The 19,598-nt window shown below is 29.5% G+C and overlaps 1 protein-coding gene across 3 annotated transcripts in view; it reads left to right on the forward strand.

Annotated features, from left to right (window-relative positions):
- The first annotated feature begins 1,042 nt into the window (after nucleotides 1-1,042).
- Vps50 (vacuolar protein sorting 50) overlaps nucleotides 1,043-19,598 on the forward strand; it is a 78,580-nt gene continuing 60,024 nt past the window's right edge. For 2 of the 3 annotated variants that reach the window (XM_067286104.1, XM_067286103.1), the window contains exons 1-4: nucleotides 1,043-1,226; nucleotides 7,912-7,989; nucleotides 10,385-10,498; nucleotides 11,450-11,521. In XM_067286104.1, coding sequence (XP_067142205.1) covers nucleotides 1,185-1,226; nucleotides 7,912-7,989; nucleotides 10,385-10,498; nucleotides 11,450-11,521 — 306 coding nt within the window. In that variant the 5' untranslated portion in view covers nucleotides 1,043-1,184. Of the gene's footprint in view, nucleotides 1,227-7,911; nucleotides 7,990-10,381; nucleotides 10,499-11,446; nucleotides 11,522-19,598 lie in introns of those variants that run through there. The other variant, XM_067286105.1, reaches the window with a different exon arrangement.

Genomic DNA, 19,598 nt, shown 5'->3' on the forward strand with positions numbered 1-19,598 from the left:
CATTTTTGTATCGAAGTCTTTAATAATGTTAACTTTACATTCCAAAGATAAAGTTTTTCTTTTCTTGTTTGATGAATCAGTTCTACTTCGTTTGGATGACATGGTAGAGTCTCTCAAGTCTCCGTAGATATAACAAAAACAGAAAAAAATAACACAAAATAAATTGTAGCTATGCGTCGATTCCGCGCGACACGTCCGAACATGTAAGCTGAGCAATAGTGTGGGGGGAGTGAGTAATCAATAGTTGCGTGGCGCTCAAACAAAAGACGAATCGACGAAATTTAAAAAACGCGTAACTCCGAGTTCGCGTAAGTCGGGGTAGCGTAAGTCGAGGTATTACTGTATTGTACCAGGTATGTATATCCACCGCACATTTTATTTCACTAAGTAAGTTTTTATAATTTATTTATAATTTTAGCCCTTATATCGTGGCTAGCGATTCAGAACGTAATTGTGATATTAAAAATACATTTAGAGAAGTGTACAGTTTTTACTGGCTTATCGAACAAATGAATACGAATGGACCCTAGACCATCACTGACGCGCAATTAACTGATTGCCCCTGGAAGTCGGCTTCTTACAGAAACACAGCTTCCCTGTTATTAAATGTCACGGCACGCCACTGTAGAAGATTTAAATCGGAAAAGCATGAAGGCCAAGCTACTGGTCCTTCTTTTCCAATCTATTTACTGATATATAGCTGAATCTGTCTATTTTGAATCTCACAGGAACGAGCAAAAAAATTCGTGATAGACAGGTTTTGAGATATAGAGATTCCTATATAGTAAACAGTAATAGGTTTGATTAGAGAGGTACGGAATTTTATTAAAATTGTAATGTTCGGAAACTTTCAATTGTACTGTAATTGAAAAACAAGTAATTAATTTCAATTATATAAATTTTAGACATCATTTTATTATTAGTTTTTAACGATGCTAAATGTTATTTTCGCCAAATAAAATAATAATAATCATCATAATAATAATATAAATCGAATTTCATTTTAAAAAGGTTACTCCTTTCCTCCAGGGGGCATTTGTAACACGGGCAGACGACATGTTTGTTTTAATTTGTAGAATGTTGGAGTTCGTGATTTGTTACGTTTATAAAATTTATGCTTTATGTTGAATTTACAAATGAAGAATATAATAAGCAAAGGAATTTTTCATTTTTAATTTAAACTAATGGATTTGAAGAAGAGATTAAAATCTATTGTTTCCAGACAGGTAAATTTGACGCATTTTATTTCATTCTGAGATAATTGGACTAAATAATTGATTAATTATTGCTTTAGAAAATATATTAGTAATGATTTAAACATATTCGATTTATGGATTAAATTTTTGTATTTTGTTGTTTGGTAAAGAATTTAGAGAAAAGAAAAACAATAATAGAATTTGTTGAGAAGTTGATCGAACTTCATATACAGGGTGAGTCATAAGTAGCACACTTTTTCTGAATGTATAGTCACTTTTAATGCTAATTGGTTTTTAAGTTTACTTTTGTTCTTGTTTTAGGGCTTTAAACAATGAAAGAAAGACTTCTCTTCACTTAAATTGTTTTTACATTATTTACAGACAGCCCTGAAACAAAAGACTAATAAACATCAAATGCAAATAAACAAGCTCATAAACCAAAAAACTAACAAAAAGGTAGAAACTTATATCAGAAAATGTTTTCTTCCATTTTAATTAAATAGGAATCATTAAGCTTTTAACATTCAAAATTAGAATAAAATGTGTTGGAATGCCTCTATTTAAATTATGCTGGCTCGTTGATTTATGGATTATCTGCTGTGATAATCTCCGTGGATGAAGGAATGTGTAAAATTAGACAAGATTAAAAAATGTCTTCCGTCTGAGGAGGGTAGTCTGCCTCCTTGAAATTCGTGGCCACATTTCTTGTGGCAGATTTATATATTTTAGATAGCTCTAAGTATTTGAATTATCCTCTATTGTATGTATGATGCAGAATTTCCATTTGATCAAAATGCATCTTGATGTCAGAGTCACTGGCTTATGTAGCTAAGGTCATTGTTGATAGATTTATGTTCCTTTAGGTGAGTGCTGATCTGATGGCTTATAATCCCCATGCACTGTAAGCTTGTTTATTTAAAATTAACCAGTATTTACTAGTCATTGCCTGAACATCAGATTTACTGTACATTCAGAAAAAGTGTCACTTATGACATCCTGTATAGTGATGAAGTATTTTAAATATTATAGCTCAAAGAATATACCTGACATTTTTACATGTATACATGTACTGTACCTATGTACTGTATGCATGTGTGTAAAAACATCAAATGACTCATTTTGTTACAGTATCTTGCTTGTGTTGGGTTGAACACTTTTACTGGTGCTTTCTTGTGTCTGATACATGTTTATGCCATGAATTAGAAACATACAGCAGCATGCCATGGTATAAAATTTATAGCAATGTCTGATAACATTCAGATTACACACAGGCTAACTTATCAAATTTTGCAAAATACAAAAATATCTGATAATCTGGCACCATTTTGATCTCATATGTGCCAGATTAACAAACTATACTGTGTATCATAATGTAGATGCATGTCATATCCTAAACAATGTACATTACTGACAGAATGCTGCTGTTATGTGATATTAAATATTTTGTAAGTCAGGGAGAAGTTTTTTATTGTTGTACCATGTCTTAAAAACAATTAATACTTAAAGCAAAATTATTTGTTTATTTTTCTATTTGCAAAATAAAAGTTTGAAAATTGAATTGAGACTATAACAAACTTAGTTTAAATGCTCTCCTTAACTTTGTTGATTATACTCCAAAAATATTCAAATAAAAACTTACTATTGTAGTTGGATTAAGAATATAAATTTAAATTTGCACAGTAATGCCATGTTAGAATTTGTCTAATGTGATTATTGCTTTTTTAAAAGCAATGTGTATATTTTCAGACAAGTTTTCTATAGGCAGTTGATTAAATAATTTCATTTAACTTTTTATAATTTTATATAATCAGTTAAACAATTGATTAAATGATTTTTAATTATTGCATTGTTTTATAAATCAACACACTGTACGTACATGTAATTCTAACCACATACATGATAAATGATTTGTTTTTAATGGCATTTTATTCTGTTTTAATAATTTAGACTTTAATAACAGCATAAAAAAAATAACAAAGGAAATTGTCTTTGTTATATACACAGTTATTTTTTGTCTTTTTTATTTTCAGAATTTATTTCTGTATATAAATATATATCATAAATTGAAAGAATATGAAAGTGCATTTTTTCACCAAATGTTTTTTTATAGCAGAAAAACAAGTAAGAATTTATTTGAAGAAAGAATTTTTATTTTTCCATATAACCTCTTAAAATATTTATCCCATCCTGTTAAATTTTGGCCAGTCAAAATATCAGCCAAACAATTTTGTGTAAAATTGTTTTGTCTCCTATTATAACCACATTGAAGTATTTCCTCATGTTCAAGCTTTACGTTAAAAGATTATTTTGTAAATTTTTATTAAATATTCCTTTTAGGGAATCAAATAAAACTCTGGGATCTTAATTTCTAGCATGATTGTGGTTAGTGAGTTTTTTTTTAGTGTGAGTGATTGATTGATTTAAAATTTTCTCTGAATTACTTGAATTGCCTTCTTGGTATTGTGTAATATTTGAAGTTTTTCAAAGAAGAACAATACAGCTGTTAGCCTTAAATGAATATGCATAAAGTGAATTCGCATGTTAAAGTAAATTTTATGATTGCACTGGCAAAATGCCATTGTCACAATGTTGATATTCATGCAATAAAGCTAACAAAAGTTTTACCAGAATTCATTAAACTGAACTGTAAATGTTAGTACAGGGCCTTATAATTTATGAAAATAAAAATTAAAGTGTTTAATGCAATTTGTGGAGTGTTTTTCTATTAAGCATTGCATTTCTCAGTAGTTACGTTAAACATTAAAGTTCAGAAAAATTATATGGTTTAATAATCAAATTTTATTGTATTTCATTATGTAATATCTAAAGACTGTTCACTTTATCAATATAATTTCTAGTATAATTAATAGTTCCAATGGTATTTATATTTTAGTAACTTTTCCACCTGTTATAAAATATAACACAGGGAAAGTATGGTAATTGACAAATTTTGACCCTTCCTGATTTTTTGTATTTTCTGATGTTTTTGACATTCCATGAGCCCAAAAATATAAAAATCTCATATAAAACTGTGTGCGTGCGTGCTCACTGGTGTCTATTTTGCATTATATCTATGGTGACAATAGGTCTTTTATTTAAGAGGAGTCTTTTATTTCACTAATTTATCCTTTAGATTTATTTTTTCTCTATAATGGTAATTTTGTTCTTTATTTTGTGAATTGAAATAATAAATTAAATATTGACACCAATATTTAATTTATTGTTTCCATCAAATGCACAGCACCAATATTCAATTTACCTAGTTCATCTCATGCAATTTATAAATTTTTCTCTATTGATTATTTAAATAGCTGGGACAGCTTTATCATGGAAATGAAAGTATTTAAATGGATCCTACTATGAGAAACCCATCTTTGGGCAGGGAAGATTAAGGAAAACATTTTGTTGGAACTAAAATATAAATGACAGCAAACAATCTGATGAAATTCCATGTATTAAAAGTTTGTTGTCATTAAAAGATCTAAGAATCTCAACAAAATAATAGGTCCTGTCAATGTAGATTGGTTCAAATTATTAAATATTTCACAGATGAACACACATCTCTTAAAACCATTTTAAAAATTGTCAAAGTTTGTTTATGCCTCCCTAGATCTAATGCCTGAACAGAACAAGTATTTTCATTAGTGAACAATTTGTGGACTGGTGAAAAAACCCAATTAAAAATCAAAACATTGGAAACATGCATTTACTACTGTGATCAAAAAGTTTTGGGAATGGTTCATTTAAACAGTGTGTGTGTGTACAAGAGGGTACTGTCATTGTTTTTAGTCATTTGGTATGATTTCCATTGACATCTAGCAGCAATCCATACATCATCATCCATTTTTGTTTACAAATAAACACTTGTTTTGTGTGTGAAAACTTTTTCACTGGCAATTTTCAAAATATCAAGTATAATTAAGCAAAGAACATATATTAAATTTTGTTTTTGCAATGGAATTATTGCTACAAAGAAATGTTTCATAAAGCCTCTGGTAATGATAGTCTATCAAAAACAAGAGTTTTCGAGTGGTATAAGATGTTCAAGGAAGGCAAAGAACATGTTGAAGATGAACCACACACTGATAGATCATCCATTTCAACTGATGAACAATCTGTCACTCAGATATAAGGCTCAATGATCATTGTTTAACAATTAGAGACAAAAAATAATGTACTTAAACTGGAACTATATAATCAACTGACTGACACCTAAATGTGAATTCCAGCACATAATAAACAAAGAAATTTTAATGTTCAAATGTTTTCCACTGTTTTTTAGAGGCCCTCATCAGGAATGAATGCTCAAAAAAAATGCAAAAACAGTTCTATCCTTTGAAAATTTCTAACTTTCGAACCTCGCTGTGTTCCAATTTTTAAACATTTAAATGATGTTTGATACAGAAATCGTTTCCTTTACATCACATAAATTAAATAATTACCAATAAAATTATTATTATACTCTGTTGCAATCTAAATAATACTTCCATGATTGCAGTACTGTAAGATAGTTGGAGTTAATGCAATCTCCCTTCATGCCTGATATATAAATTTCTAGAGCCTCTAACGAATGTAAGTCGTGCCGGTCAAAAACCCTATGTATAAGAATAGCTTCATTCTAACAGGGAATGCATTGAACATTGTTTAAATGTTTAAAAATTGAAATGTAGTGAGGTTCGAAAGTTAGAAATTTTCAAAAGATAGAATTGTTTTTGTATTTTTTTGTGCATTCATTCCTGATGAGGCTTTCTAAAAGATGGCCAAAAACATTTGAACATTAAAATTTCTTTGTTTATTATGTGTTGGAATTTGCATTTAGGTGTCAGTTAGTTGACAATTAGGGACATTATTGAACTTGTTCCAGTATAATTTGGATCCTGTCAAGCAATTTTAAAAGATTATTTGGGCTTGCAGTGTCTCACTTCTTGAGTCATTTCAAAAACATTGAATTTTTCCAAAAACAATGTGTTTGATTGATTCAGGAAATGCTTTCTTGAGGTGAATCATTCTTAAATTGCATCATTGCAGATGATGAAACTTGGATCTATGCTTTTGACAACATAACAGCTCAACAATCAAGTGAATGGTGCTTGAAAGGTGAAACAAGACTGAAAAGACCATGTCAAAATCAGTCAAAAATCAGTTCACTGTTTTCTTTGATTGTTGTTGTGTTGTGCATCACAGATTCTTTCTGGCTAGCCAAACAAAGAATATTATTTGAACATTCTGCATTGTTTGTGTGAAGCAATTTGTAGAAAACAACTTGATTTGTGGTGAGAAAACTTGTGGATTTTGCACCACAATAATGCACTGCTTACAATGCTCTTTGTGAATTTTTGGCCAAAAATTTAATAAATATGGATCCATTTAAATACTTTCATTTCCGTGATAAAGCTGTCCCAGCTATTTAAATAATCAATAGAGAAAAATTTATAAATTGCATGAAATGAACTAGCTTTATATTCACCTGATATGGCTCCATGTGACTTTTTCCTGTTTTCTCAACTAAAATTTTCACTTTGTGGTCACTGTTTTGAGTCGATTGATGCCATAAAATAAAATTCACTGCAAGGTCTGAAGGATTTCACAAAAAACTTTAAAGCACGTTTTGAGAATTTGAAAAAAACATTGACAGAAGTGCATTGCAGTGGGAAGGGATTACTTCGAAGGGGATGAAATAAGTTTTGATGTATAAGTTCAAATCTTGCATTTTACTGAACCATCCCTGATAATTTTTGAACACAGATATACCAAATGCAACTTTGACACAAATTACATGTAATTTTATGAATTTTTAAAGCAAACTTGATTTATTAAAAGGTTTATTCTTGTGAAATTTATAAAAATTAAATATTTTAAAAGGAAAATATTTTGATTATTTAAAATGCTATATATGATATATTAAATTAATAATTTTTATCATTATTAATTATTGAAAAAAGACAAAAGCTTAATTTTGAGGGGAGAGATGAGTTTTCACAAATATTTTAAATGCCAAATGAATAAAATTTTCATTAAGTTTGATCCCATTCAAGGTATGACAGCATATTTAAACTTTAACCTTCAGCTGAATAGTTTGAGTCTTAGTGTTCTTAAACTTAAATATGTCTTTTTTTTAAATTGAGAAATTTATCATAATTTGACAAAATTACTCTTTTTAAGCTTTTATTATTTAAGTCTTATATTGTAGTATAATTGTAATTATTGTACTGTACAGTACTTACTTCCTGATCCCCTTAATCTCCTGATCAAGTGCTGGGAAAGTCAAGCAAGAGCCCTTGCCAGCTTTTTTTATGGCAATTTTTTTCATATATATACATTTCACTTTTCATTTAATTTACTTATTTATGTATTTATTTTTCATATTTTACATAAATAAAATAAATGTTTCTAATTTTAATTATCTGCATAAAAAAACTTAAAATTTTTTTATTTTGATGACTACTTAAACATTTGCAGAACTGCATCTACCAGTTTTAATAGATATATTTACTGGCATAATTGGTCATAATTTATGTGAATATTTATTTATGTACATGCTGCAGGAATATAGTATCTCTGTAAATCACAATTGCACTGTACTTTTCATTAATTTGTTTTAATTATAATTAATAATACAAATAAAAATTAAGAAAATAATTTAAATGAATTTCTTGTTTCTATAAAAAAATTGATGAATTTGTTTCTTTATAATGAAATTCTTTTGTTATTTTAGGGTACGCAATTTCCTCCAGCAATTACAGAAGGAATTTCGACAAAAGATTTATCTCCACAGCAGACTATAGTTAAAAAGGTATATAGATATTGTTATAACTTAACATGATGATGATTAGTGAATTTATTAAGTTAAAACATTTATAATATTAAAAATTTATTAATTATTGCAATTAGAATTAAATTTAAAACAGTTTATATTACTATTATAATAATTTAGAAGTTGCTACAATATATTATTTAAACAGATAAATTGATATTATCGTGTTCCCTGAAAATAAGTCCTAGTAGAGGTTTTGCTGAATTGCTAAATATAAGGCCTCCCTGGAAAGTAAGACCTAGCAAGGTTTTCATTTGAAAGCATGCTTGTCAAACAGAACACCAGAGCATGCAGCTGTGATTCTTTTTAGCCTGTCACCATTATCCCCTACCTTCACTGTCTGTTGCAGAGCAGCTGCATGCAGGACATGAAGACCATCACCTACCACCAACCCTGATGTTCCCTTCTGCGGCTGTCACTTGTAAATGTGCAGGCAAGGCATCAAGATGCCTATCGCCTGCTGCCATACCATACGCTGTCCCTGCTGTGCTGTACGAGTGTGCTGTGGTGAGCTCCCCTTGGTCGCCGGAAGCCGCCATATCATACGAAAAAATAAGACATCTGCTGAAAATAAGACCTAGCGCATCTTTGGGAGCAAAAATTAATATAAGACACTGTCTTATTTTTAGGGAAACAGGCTAGTACTAACAACTCAACAATTTATATACATTTATGAACTTTTTAATTACTTTCATATTTAAAAATTTTAACATGAATATATTAGGAAATGGATAGCTATTTAATATTTTATGCTGTATTGTATAATGAATATTTATAAGGTGAAAATTGATTTTAAAACAGATGAAAAAAAGGCTTAAATCAGATTTTGAAATAATTTCAAAATAATGGAGAACTGCTGAATGTAGTTAATATACTAAGAACACCTAACTTAATATCATAAAAACCAGCAAAATTGTTACTCACTTGTCAAGTAAACATTTTCATCCACTTTCATGTTTAGATTTTTAGCCTGAAAATGTCCATTGAAATTGGATGAAAATGTTTGCTTGACAAGTGAGTGAAAATTTTGCTGGTTTTTATGTTGTTGTTGAGTTAAGGGTTCTTAATTTCAACATAAGATACAAATTTCATTTTAATTGGTGTATTCTGTTAAGGATTGATATTTATAGAAATTCATGTATTAATCAAAAACAAAGAAATTATAGTATAATAAATAAAAATCAGATAATAAATTGTTGGTTTTGTTTTAATAACTATCCTTATAAATTATAATTAATCTCTTTTTGTATATTTTATCTTGAATATTCTTAACATTTCATTTAATCCAGCAAATCACATTAGTTTTCACAATAAATGTTTTTGATCTATACATATCAGTAGAAAGAGAGGTGTTTTTCTTCTTTAAAATTAATACAATCCCCACATCTTTAAAGAAGAAACTACATCTTTTATACTAGGCAAGTGCTTTACAATATTTTTCTGTAATTTTAATTTCCTTGTGCTTATTTTAATATCCAAATGGTTTTGTATTTATATTTTAAATTTGTAGTTTATTATTATTCTTTTGAGTGTTCCATTATAGAACAAATATTCGAAACCTGAAGCAGATCTGTGTAGATTAACCCGGGAGGGGTCGCATGACCCATTCTGACCCGCACCCCCTATTTCATGATCGACTGAATTGTTAATAATTAAGTTTTACCAATGTGACTTACAGTAGCTTTTTAAATTTATTGTTATTATCGGAACATATCGCCGTTACTCAGTTTTTCAGAATGCTTTAACAGATAATTGCTCTTTGGGGTCATGGTGACCCGCAGCGACCCTTGACGTCTGCGTAAATTTGTATTAATAATGTAATGTAAATAAAATAAATATAATTTTTTAAAATCATAAAGTGACATACCTTTTCTATGATAAAAATAACTTCTATAATCACTAATTGTTTCGTGTTTTTTTAAATAGTTAAAATTTTTCAGATACTTATAAAAATTTTCCCCAAATTTTAATATGTAAATTCGAATGTTAATAAATAATTAACTAAGGCTTACAAAGTAAACATATATATTTATTAAATTACTAAACAGAATGACAAATAATATTTAAAAGAAAAAAGTGAAAAAAGTTGAACTGTTAAGAAAAAAATTAATATCTAAAATGCGGGTCGAGGTGACCCGCAGCGACCTCTATCAGTTGTTGACCTTTGCGACCTCACCCGGGTTAAAAACATTTGTGCTGAGAATTAATGTGATTTTCTGGGTTAAATCAAGATTATCTTGAGTGTTAATTCATTTACAGTTCAGTTTTGGGAAGAAATTTTCATTGAACATTCTTATAATTAAGATACAGTTTTATTTTTTTTTAAAAATACTTATTAATACGATGATTAATAATAATTTTCTTTAATTTTAAGGATGATATTCAAGAAAGTAATTGTGATCCTGCAGTGGAAGAAGAAATTTTAAATTCTGTGGAGAATATTTATTACAGTGATGATACTTTTGATTCTAGTGAATTTGTTCTACAGGTATAATATAGAAAAATATTTTGAATTCATAGATATAATATATTGAAATTTGCCATTAAATATAACCGATATTAATATTTTTTATTGCATCTTAAATATCAATACTTCAGGTATTTTAAAAATAACAAAATAAAATATAAGTGTAAATTTCCTTTTAGTTTTGAAATTGAGTAAAATACATTTTAATTATTGTATTTTAATAATTTTTTGTATCTCCATTAGAGTAAGTCTTTGATCGGTTAAAAAAATTTTTTAAATATAGTATTTCATATTAAACACAGTTTCAAGATATGATGCAAATTTTATTTTAATTGGAGTGTTCTGTTAAGGATTGATATTTATAGGAATTGATATATCTGTACACATCTATTAATAATAGACAAAATTTTATATGATGCCAATTATGCTAATTACTTTGCATAAAATTAATTTTTCAAATTAATATGTTTTCTACTTAGAATACTCACAAGAAAGGATAGGAAATTTTCTGTGCTTTTACATTTCTTGTGGTTTCAGATCATTCATCACATTGATCATTGGTTATAGCGATTTGTTTAGTTTTAAATTATTTATGCCATTTATAATAATCTGATTTTTATAGAACTTTTCCTTCAAAAGCTTGTATTATCATAATGTACTATCACCACATAATTGCATGAAAGTTGATTACATGTAAATTATAAAAAGGTGTAAAGTTAAAAATATCAAAAAGGCATGTTCATTCTTAAAACTTTTGGAATACATTTTGTATGTATTGACTTAAGTATAACTATTTTTTAAATTTTATTAATTTAAATGATTTATGTATTTTCAATGAAAAATATTAAACATTTTTAATAGAAAAATGATATCATTGAAATGTTACATTTGTTAACAAAATTTGAGAGAATATTTCATTTAATATTTAAGTGATTATATTTATTTTACAAATTTTATCATCTTTTTAAGTAGAAACTTCCAGAAGTCTTGGATCTTCTTCAAATTCAAAATGATTTTCTGAAATTAAAAAAGCAGCATCATGTTGTAAGTTTTATGTTTAATTTCATAAAAGTTGTAATTTTATTTAATTTATTCATTAAAAAAATTTTACTTGATATATATGAAGCGTGCAATGCCATAAGGTTGTAAATGCCAAAAAACAAATTTTTCAGGAGAGAGAAAAAACACTTTTTCTAATGAACAAACTTTAATCAAATGCTAGAAAAATTATTTTAACAATTTATAGTTTGGAATAAAACATTGGGTTTAATTTCAAACACCTACGAATAATAGTAAGGAAACAAAAAAAGTTTAAAAACAGGGTTAGAGCCATAACGTTGTAAATGCCAAAATTGTGCAAGTGCATAAAGTTGTAAATGCCAAAAACGATTGCAGTCATAAAATTAATGTTTCTACAGCTGAAAAACAGTTTTGAATACCAAAAACTTACATTTAAATTATTAAACACAATTTACAAATTCAATATCAATTTTAACATTAAAAACTGACAATAATCTATTAATGACTTGAACTGGGCTGTAATCTTTATCAATAAGGTATTAATTTAGTGTAATAAAAGTTAAAACGTATTTAAAAACTTCAAATTTGAAAGAATAATGGAAGTCCAAATATCATTTTGAAATATCAAATAATAAAGTGACAGGTTAACTATTAATAAACTGGCATTTAGTTATCTGGTTCTGCTAGCATCTCCTTGAAATAGGTTTGTGCTATTGGATTTAAAAATGGTATCATTTTACCAATGTCAGGTTTCTTCTTTTGAGGAATCCCAAAATGGGAGCGAGCAAGAGGAAGTGGAAGATTTTTGAAATCATCAATGCTAACTCCATCTTTCAGCACATTAAGCCCAGTGCACCATCTTGCTGCTTTACCTCCATCTTTAGCAATCATAACTTTACCAAAGTTATTTGATGAGAGTCTAATTTGGGATGCTGTTGAGATTCCCAGGTCTTTTGTATTCAAAAATGCGTGGGCAATCGATTTAAAGTCATGAAATTTCTCAAATACGATGCAGGTAAAAGGGTTTTTGGTCCCTGCACTTTTAATGATGTCCACAAGATCCTTTAGTGTGTAGGCTTTGCATTTTTTCCTCCGTTTTTCAATTAGAGCAAAGTCTCAATCACAGCTGAGAAATGTGTGACCCTTTACAGGGTATTTATGTGTTATTTCTGAAAATACATTATTGGCCAATAACACCAGATACATGGCTATCACGTATTGATTTTTGTTTTGACCAACACCATTGTCTGTCCACAAAGTCAGCTTCTTTCGGTCACCAATAGCAGCCTCAGTAGTAATATAATGGTATATACAGGATGATATTTCCAAAGACCCTCTTCCTCCAAAATTCTCACTCCACAAACACATGCATCCTTTCTCTTTAATTGAATCGTGAATTCCAAGGTTGTAGCATGCCAATTGTTGAGCATAATACATTTCAGTGTGTGTTAATTGTGGTATATACATTTGCTGCTGCAAGTCAAAAGATATAACATACGAATCTGAGGTTTTAGCATTTTTTGTGTCATCAGACATGTCTTTTGTGGTTACTTCAGCTCTGTAATGATGTAATTCCAGTTCTGTTTTTGCTGATGCATCACCAGCTTTTATTCGTACATCAAGGCGGTCACAAGTTGAGCAAGTGTCCATGCGAGGTCTTTGAAAAGACAGATTGAATTTGGTCAGGAAAATTTCATTGTACCATTGTCGAGTAACTGGGGCTTTGCTCCCAGCATACTGTTGACAATATTTCTCAAGGAAGGCTCTATACATTCTGCTAACATTGAGATCAGGTGATAAGTACATTTTATCTGTACTTTTGGCTCGAGCATAATGACTTTCTTCACTTGGAAAACTCTTAATGTGCTCAATTATTTTTTCCGTCCACAACTGCTTTTCAGTACATTTTCGCTGGCCTCCTCTTTGATCAGTAGCATCCATTTTTCCTTCCAAAATCTTTTCTCTAATCAACTGAATTCTTCTTGCAGTAACCCCGAATGTATTACACAAAGTCTTAAGACAAACTCTTATTTCACTTCCACCGGGAAGAAGCAAATGATAACTGAAAGAGTGTTGCCTTCTACTTCCAGAAGGATGGTGGTACTTCCCATATCGTCTCCTTTTTATCATCTGGGGATGAACAAGTCTTTGAAGATAACTCTGTTGCTTATTGTAGTCAGCCAGTTCATAAAATTGTTGGAAGAGTTCCTGACGGTAAGCCAACGTTACGTTTTTGCAAGCGAAGGAACACTTGCATGTCACCTGTAACGTAAACAAAAAGTTTGACAAACTTGTTGGAAACAGTCATATACAAGTTGTTCACCCATGCATAGACACAATAACTATCCATATCTTGCAAATCTCAAATCTACGTCTATATTTTTGAAGTATTAAGTCTTTTACTTACCCCTGTTGGTGGATCCTTTCTCGGATTAACTTTCTGTGATATGGGAGAAATGTACTCTAAGCCACTATTTTTTTGTTTCTTTCGAATGTTCTTCTTCCATTTTTCTGCACATTTCTTTCTTCTTTTAGGTATTTCATACTTTAAGGAATTCATTTCACTCGTAAAAAACTCACTGCGTTACAAATTGGAATAACAAAATGATGTAAAAGTAAACCGTAACATTTTACGCGCCAAAAGTCACGTGGCTTGCGCTTTGGCGCTTAAAACGTTATGGCTTGCACATAACGTCATCTTCAAAATATAGCCACTTAGAGCGCCACAATCGCCACAATATTTTTTTGTAGGAAAAAACATTGCATTTAAAATTCATTTCTTCAATAAAACGAATTTTGAGAAAAATGGCATTTACAACCTTATGGCATTGCACGCTTCATATACAATTATTTTTTAATATAAAAATGCTACTATGTATATAGTAGCAAGATTTTAAAAATGAAATTCTTAATATTTAATCTTTTAATTAAACTTTCAGAATATATATATGTATGAGGGTTGTTTTTTCAACCTCTGATGGTCCATAAAAAACAAAAAAGACAAGTTAAATAACAAAATGAATTTATTACCAAAAGTTAGGTACAAACATGGTTACTTTTTGATGTAATCGCCATGAAGATTGAGGCATTTGTCATATCTGTAGAGGAGCTTTTCCATCCCTTGTCATAGAATGTTGCTGCCAATGATTTGAGATGGGCCCTAATGTTGTTTTGAAGATTGTCATTAGTCTCAAACATCTGCCCTCTTAGTTACTTTTCCTGTTCAGGAAAGAGGTGGAAGTCGCTCGGCACTAAATCGGGGCTATATGCTGGGTGTTTAAAGTTGGTGAAGACATCCATCTTTCAGACTTTCACCCAGATTGGAACTTTTTAATCTGTGAAGATTTCCACTTCTTTCCTGAACTGAAAACGTGGCTAGCAGGGCAGAGTTTTGAGACTAATGATGATCTTCAAAATGACGTTGTTAAGGCCATCTCAGTTCACTGGCGGCAACATTCTATGAGAAGGGAATGGAAAAGCTCGTCTCTAAGATTGAAAAAAAAGCCCTCGTATATACTGTATTTTACGGACTATAAGACGCACTTTTTTCTTCGAAAAATTGCCTCCAAAATTCAGGTGCGTCTTATAGTCCATAGTGTCTTATAGTCCATAAAATATGGTATATATTTATATTTACAAATATGAAAGATTATTGTTATATTGTATGACCTTTTTTTAAAATAAATCATTGAAAGTAATGCAATAACACATCATTATTTTTGAGTTTTAGAAAATATTTAATTTCTAATAAACAAATAATAGACATTCTTACAACTCATATTTATTGTTTAAATAGAGAGTACAATTTTCTAGATTTTTCCACTTAATATATTAGTTGGTCAGATCAGTTACAATTTAATTAAAATATTTTAATTTCAATTCATCATTTTTCTGAACTAATTAATATGTAATTAAAAGAACATAATTATGTTCTTTTAATTACATATCAATTAATTCTGGTTTTTATTGACTGACTAGTTTTGATCATTTTCTGTTTGTTTTCAAAGTTCATCATATACTTTAAGAAAAAATTGTTTTGGAAGAATATTTGTTCAAAAATTTTTAATATATCAAATAAATAATCTTGAGTTTAGCAGACATTGGTTTAGAGGACGTATATATTTGAGTGGATGAAACATCTGGTCTTAGCATAATAATAGGACAATTGATGTATTTTTACTTTGATTAAGGAGGCATTGCCTTTTGTGGGTAACAGGTGAACATTTTCACTATAAAATAAATATATAATTATTTAACATTTACTCTATTATTAACTCAAAAATATTAAAAGAAAAATAATATATATTAAAAGCAAAATGTTCCATTATTGCCAAAACCAAAACTAATACTTTACAAAGAAGTGATATAAATAGAGACTCAACTTTGACTGCCTGGATGAAATATAACCAAATCAATCAAGATGGACAACAAATACTTTATCCAAACTTTCTAAAATACATTTCAATTGATTTTATTTTATTTTTAATTTTGGTTTTGGTGTAAAGGTCAGTTAGTTTTAGTTTTAATTAACTAGATACCTAGTATGGATAATATCCAATGACCCAAATTTGAGAGTAGATTGCTTAACTCTTATTTACTGTGGGGAACTCTATGCATAGTTTAGACAGACATTTACTAGTGAAAGTAAAGCAAAAGCAGAATGTCAACTGATATATTTTCACATAATAAATTCTCACTGCCATTTCACAAAATGAGAATAGAAAATGAGCAATCATATGTGAACAACAGGGTACAATCAATTACAGCTCTAAATGAGACATTTAGGACCTTATCAGAGCTATAGACCGTGCCCTTAGGAATAAAAAAAGTCAAAGGAATCAACAACACCAAACATTGTTAAAACAATACGACGGATGATAATAGCAAATTGTTTATGCTTGTTTCATCCATTTTTTTTTAAATCAAAAACAAAATTTTAAAATTAATTATAATAATTAAAAGAATATAATTAGAAAGTTTATGTTTTGTAGCTGCTGTGTTTAAATCGCCTTTCTCCCTCCAAAAATTTCAATTGGCGGAGAATGTCTTTTGCTAAAGCAAAAGTTCAGCATGTTAAAAGGCAATTGCATAAATTTGTTTGAAAGGACATCACTGCCAATGCAGTATTTGTTTTGCTTCCCATTTTTTTCCAGTGATTTCTTTCTGTATGAACTAAGCTTAAATTTAGACACTTAAAATTATTTTTTTTATTTAATTTTTTGAGTGAATAATAATATAACAATTGTTAAAATAAAGTTTATATACTAAATGATGTGATCATAATTAAAATATTCTTATTCAGCACTGTTTGGAGAGATTTAGCAGTCCAAATGAAGCCAAATATGATAGGGTGACATTTCAGGATGTGCAAAAGACATTTCTGTAAAAAGCAATTAGTACTAAAATTCACCACTACAGCACTTAGGTATTGCAAGCAACAAATGTTTTATTTGTAAAAGACACTCATGCTGTACAGAGACCTTAATGATGCAGGAGATATACTGCTCAATGTCATCCCCATTTTGAAGACAATGAACAGTGAGTCTGGCAGTTGGCAAATTCAGTGGTGAATTTAGAATAATTTGTTGTCAAAACTTATGGCATTTAACTGACTGCTCCTAAATATATAATTAAATATTAGTAGTGATTTATTTTTTATGAAAAAATTATTATTTTTTTATTTTTATTTTTATTAGTATGCATTGTCAAGCTACTTTGTTAATTATAATACAGTGCATACAACAAATACAGTCGAGTCTGCATAAGTCAACACTTCAAGGGGAAGTGGAAATGTGTCGAGTTATCCGATGTGACAACTAAAGTGAAGTTGGAAAAAAAAACCACAAAACTACAATTAGGAAAATACAGTAGTATAGGCTTACAATACATTGTGTCCTCCATTTACAATTACTCTGTAGATGAAAAACTAAAAAATTCATTTAGTGTTGTTTGTTTTGAGCACTTACTGTCTCGACTTTCTCAACGATCACGAATGCCTTGAAAACATCAACTTCGCAATTGTCAGTTGTTGGCAAGTAATGTCTAAGGATTCTTAATGCCTCTAGCATGAGAAAATGCGAAATTGGATTCTGGTGTGACATTGATGTAGATCGTATATTTTCTTTTTGTTTATCTGTTATTATTTTTATACATAAAAATACATAAAATGTTAAGGCATTTTTATTAATATATATATATATTAATAAATAAATCGACTCCCCCCTCCTGAAAAAAATGAGTTCGCACCACATGTGCAGAGTGAATTCATTTTTTCAGGAGGGGGTGACGACTTATCAGAGTGTGGGACAGCAAAAGTATGTTGACTTATCCAGTTGTGACGAGTTAAATGGTGTTGAGTAAACCGAAGTTTTTTTTAACATTAATGCCTATGTAAGTCGGCTGGGACCGAGACCACGGAAAACTGACTACTTAACCGATGGTGTCGACTTATGCGGACTTGACTGGTTTAGTGCATTACTTTAGTCAAAAGTTATGTAAGAGTTATGTAAATCTGAATTGAACTTAATGCTGTTATAAGAAGTTTGATTTCTCAAAGTCTTGAAAATTTTCATTTCTTGGACATATGTTTATAAGTCTTTCTTTATTTTTCTGTGAGGAATCATCCTTAAAATTTGTTCCACTATTTCAGAAACATTAGGGGATGATTCTTTACAGAAAAATAAAGAAAGACTTATAAACATATGTCCAAGAAATGAAAATTTTCAAGGTTTTTGAGAAATCAAACTTCTTATACAATGTCAGGTTCAAGACAGATTTTCTTTACCTAACTCTCTTACATAACTTTTGACTAAAGTGATATAGCAATATACATACCTATCAGCACTGATGGATATGCACAACTGGTCCAGTGGCATGGCATACATATTCTTTGATGCAAATCTTTTGGATTTTTATCTATGGGACTACCTGAAGATGCTAATGTATACCGCTCTCATTGACAATGTGAACATGCTGTTGCAATGTATTGTCAATGTCTGCACCACCATTTGCAGGAGGTCTGGAACCTTCAAAAGAGTGTTGGAGCAATCCATGCACCAACATTTCTAAGCATGCATAGGTACATGTGGAGTATAGTTTGAATATTTTTTCAGAAAAGATGACGTAAAGAGTATTCCTACGTAAAAGAGTTACTTAGAAAGTATGTAATACAGTAGAGCATTGATTATCCGAAACAGTTCGGGTCTCTGATTGTTTGGATAACTGATCATGTACGAAAGTAGGCCTGCATTGTCACTTTTTTCAACTTATGATACTTCTGGTTCAGAAAGAAGTTGCAGTACCTCTGATGAAAATTTCTTTGTTTTTTTTCTTTGGTAGTTTTCTTCAGCTAGAAACATAAGAATATGATGAAATCAGATGCTGGAGAATAACATTTTTAATTATAATATCTGCTGAACTTCTATGTAAACTCTTTACACAATTATTTTGTTCTTTATTCTATGCTTCTTGTGCTTCTTTGCCTAATTAAAAGTGTGACTGACTGGATAACTTCTAGGTTCATGAACAAGGATCTTGTTTACTGAAGAGACGTAAAACCATGGAGTAGTATGCTATCAATATGGCCTTTCTGTAGTGATAACATACTGCTTAAATGCATTAATATTTATGGAATAAGTGTTGAAAATAGTTTGTGTGAAATCCTTTTCCCGATATGCTGAAATTGCAGTTTTTCTCAAAACCTATCTTTGTTGGTTTTGAGAAAAATTGTGGTGGCAAAACAATGTCTGGATCATGTAAAGGATTTTTACATTTCCTAAATAAAATCAAAGCTATTTGATCAATTTAATTGCAATTTAAAATTGTCATATAACCTCTCCCATTGCATCTAACTCATTCACTTTCAAATTGCCTTTTAAAAACATAATTTTAGATTATGTTTTTAAAAGACTTCTACTATAATTACTAAATTTAAAAGACTAAGTACTATAATTTCTTGCACATAATTTTAGATTATGTGCAAGAAATTATAGTACTTAGTTTGGAAACTGCAGAAGTCTAATAAACAGGTTATCTATAATAGTGGTGTGCAAACTATTTTCATTTCCAACCCCCCATTTTGTGTAAAATTTTGTTTTGACCG

The sequence above is a fragment of the Centruroides vittatus genome, unplaced genomic scaffold, assembly GCF_030686945.1.
Source record: "Centruroides vittatus isolate TY-2023 unplaced genomic scaffold, ASM3068694v2 scaffold_324, whole genome shotgun sequence".
In the NCBI taxonomy this organism is placed as follows: domain Eukaryota; kingdom Metazoa; phylum Arthropoda; class Arachnida; order Scorpiones; family Buthidae; genus Centruroides; species Centruroides vittatus.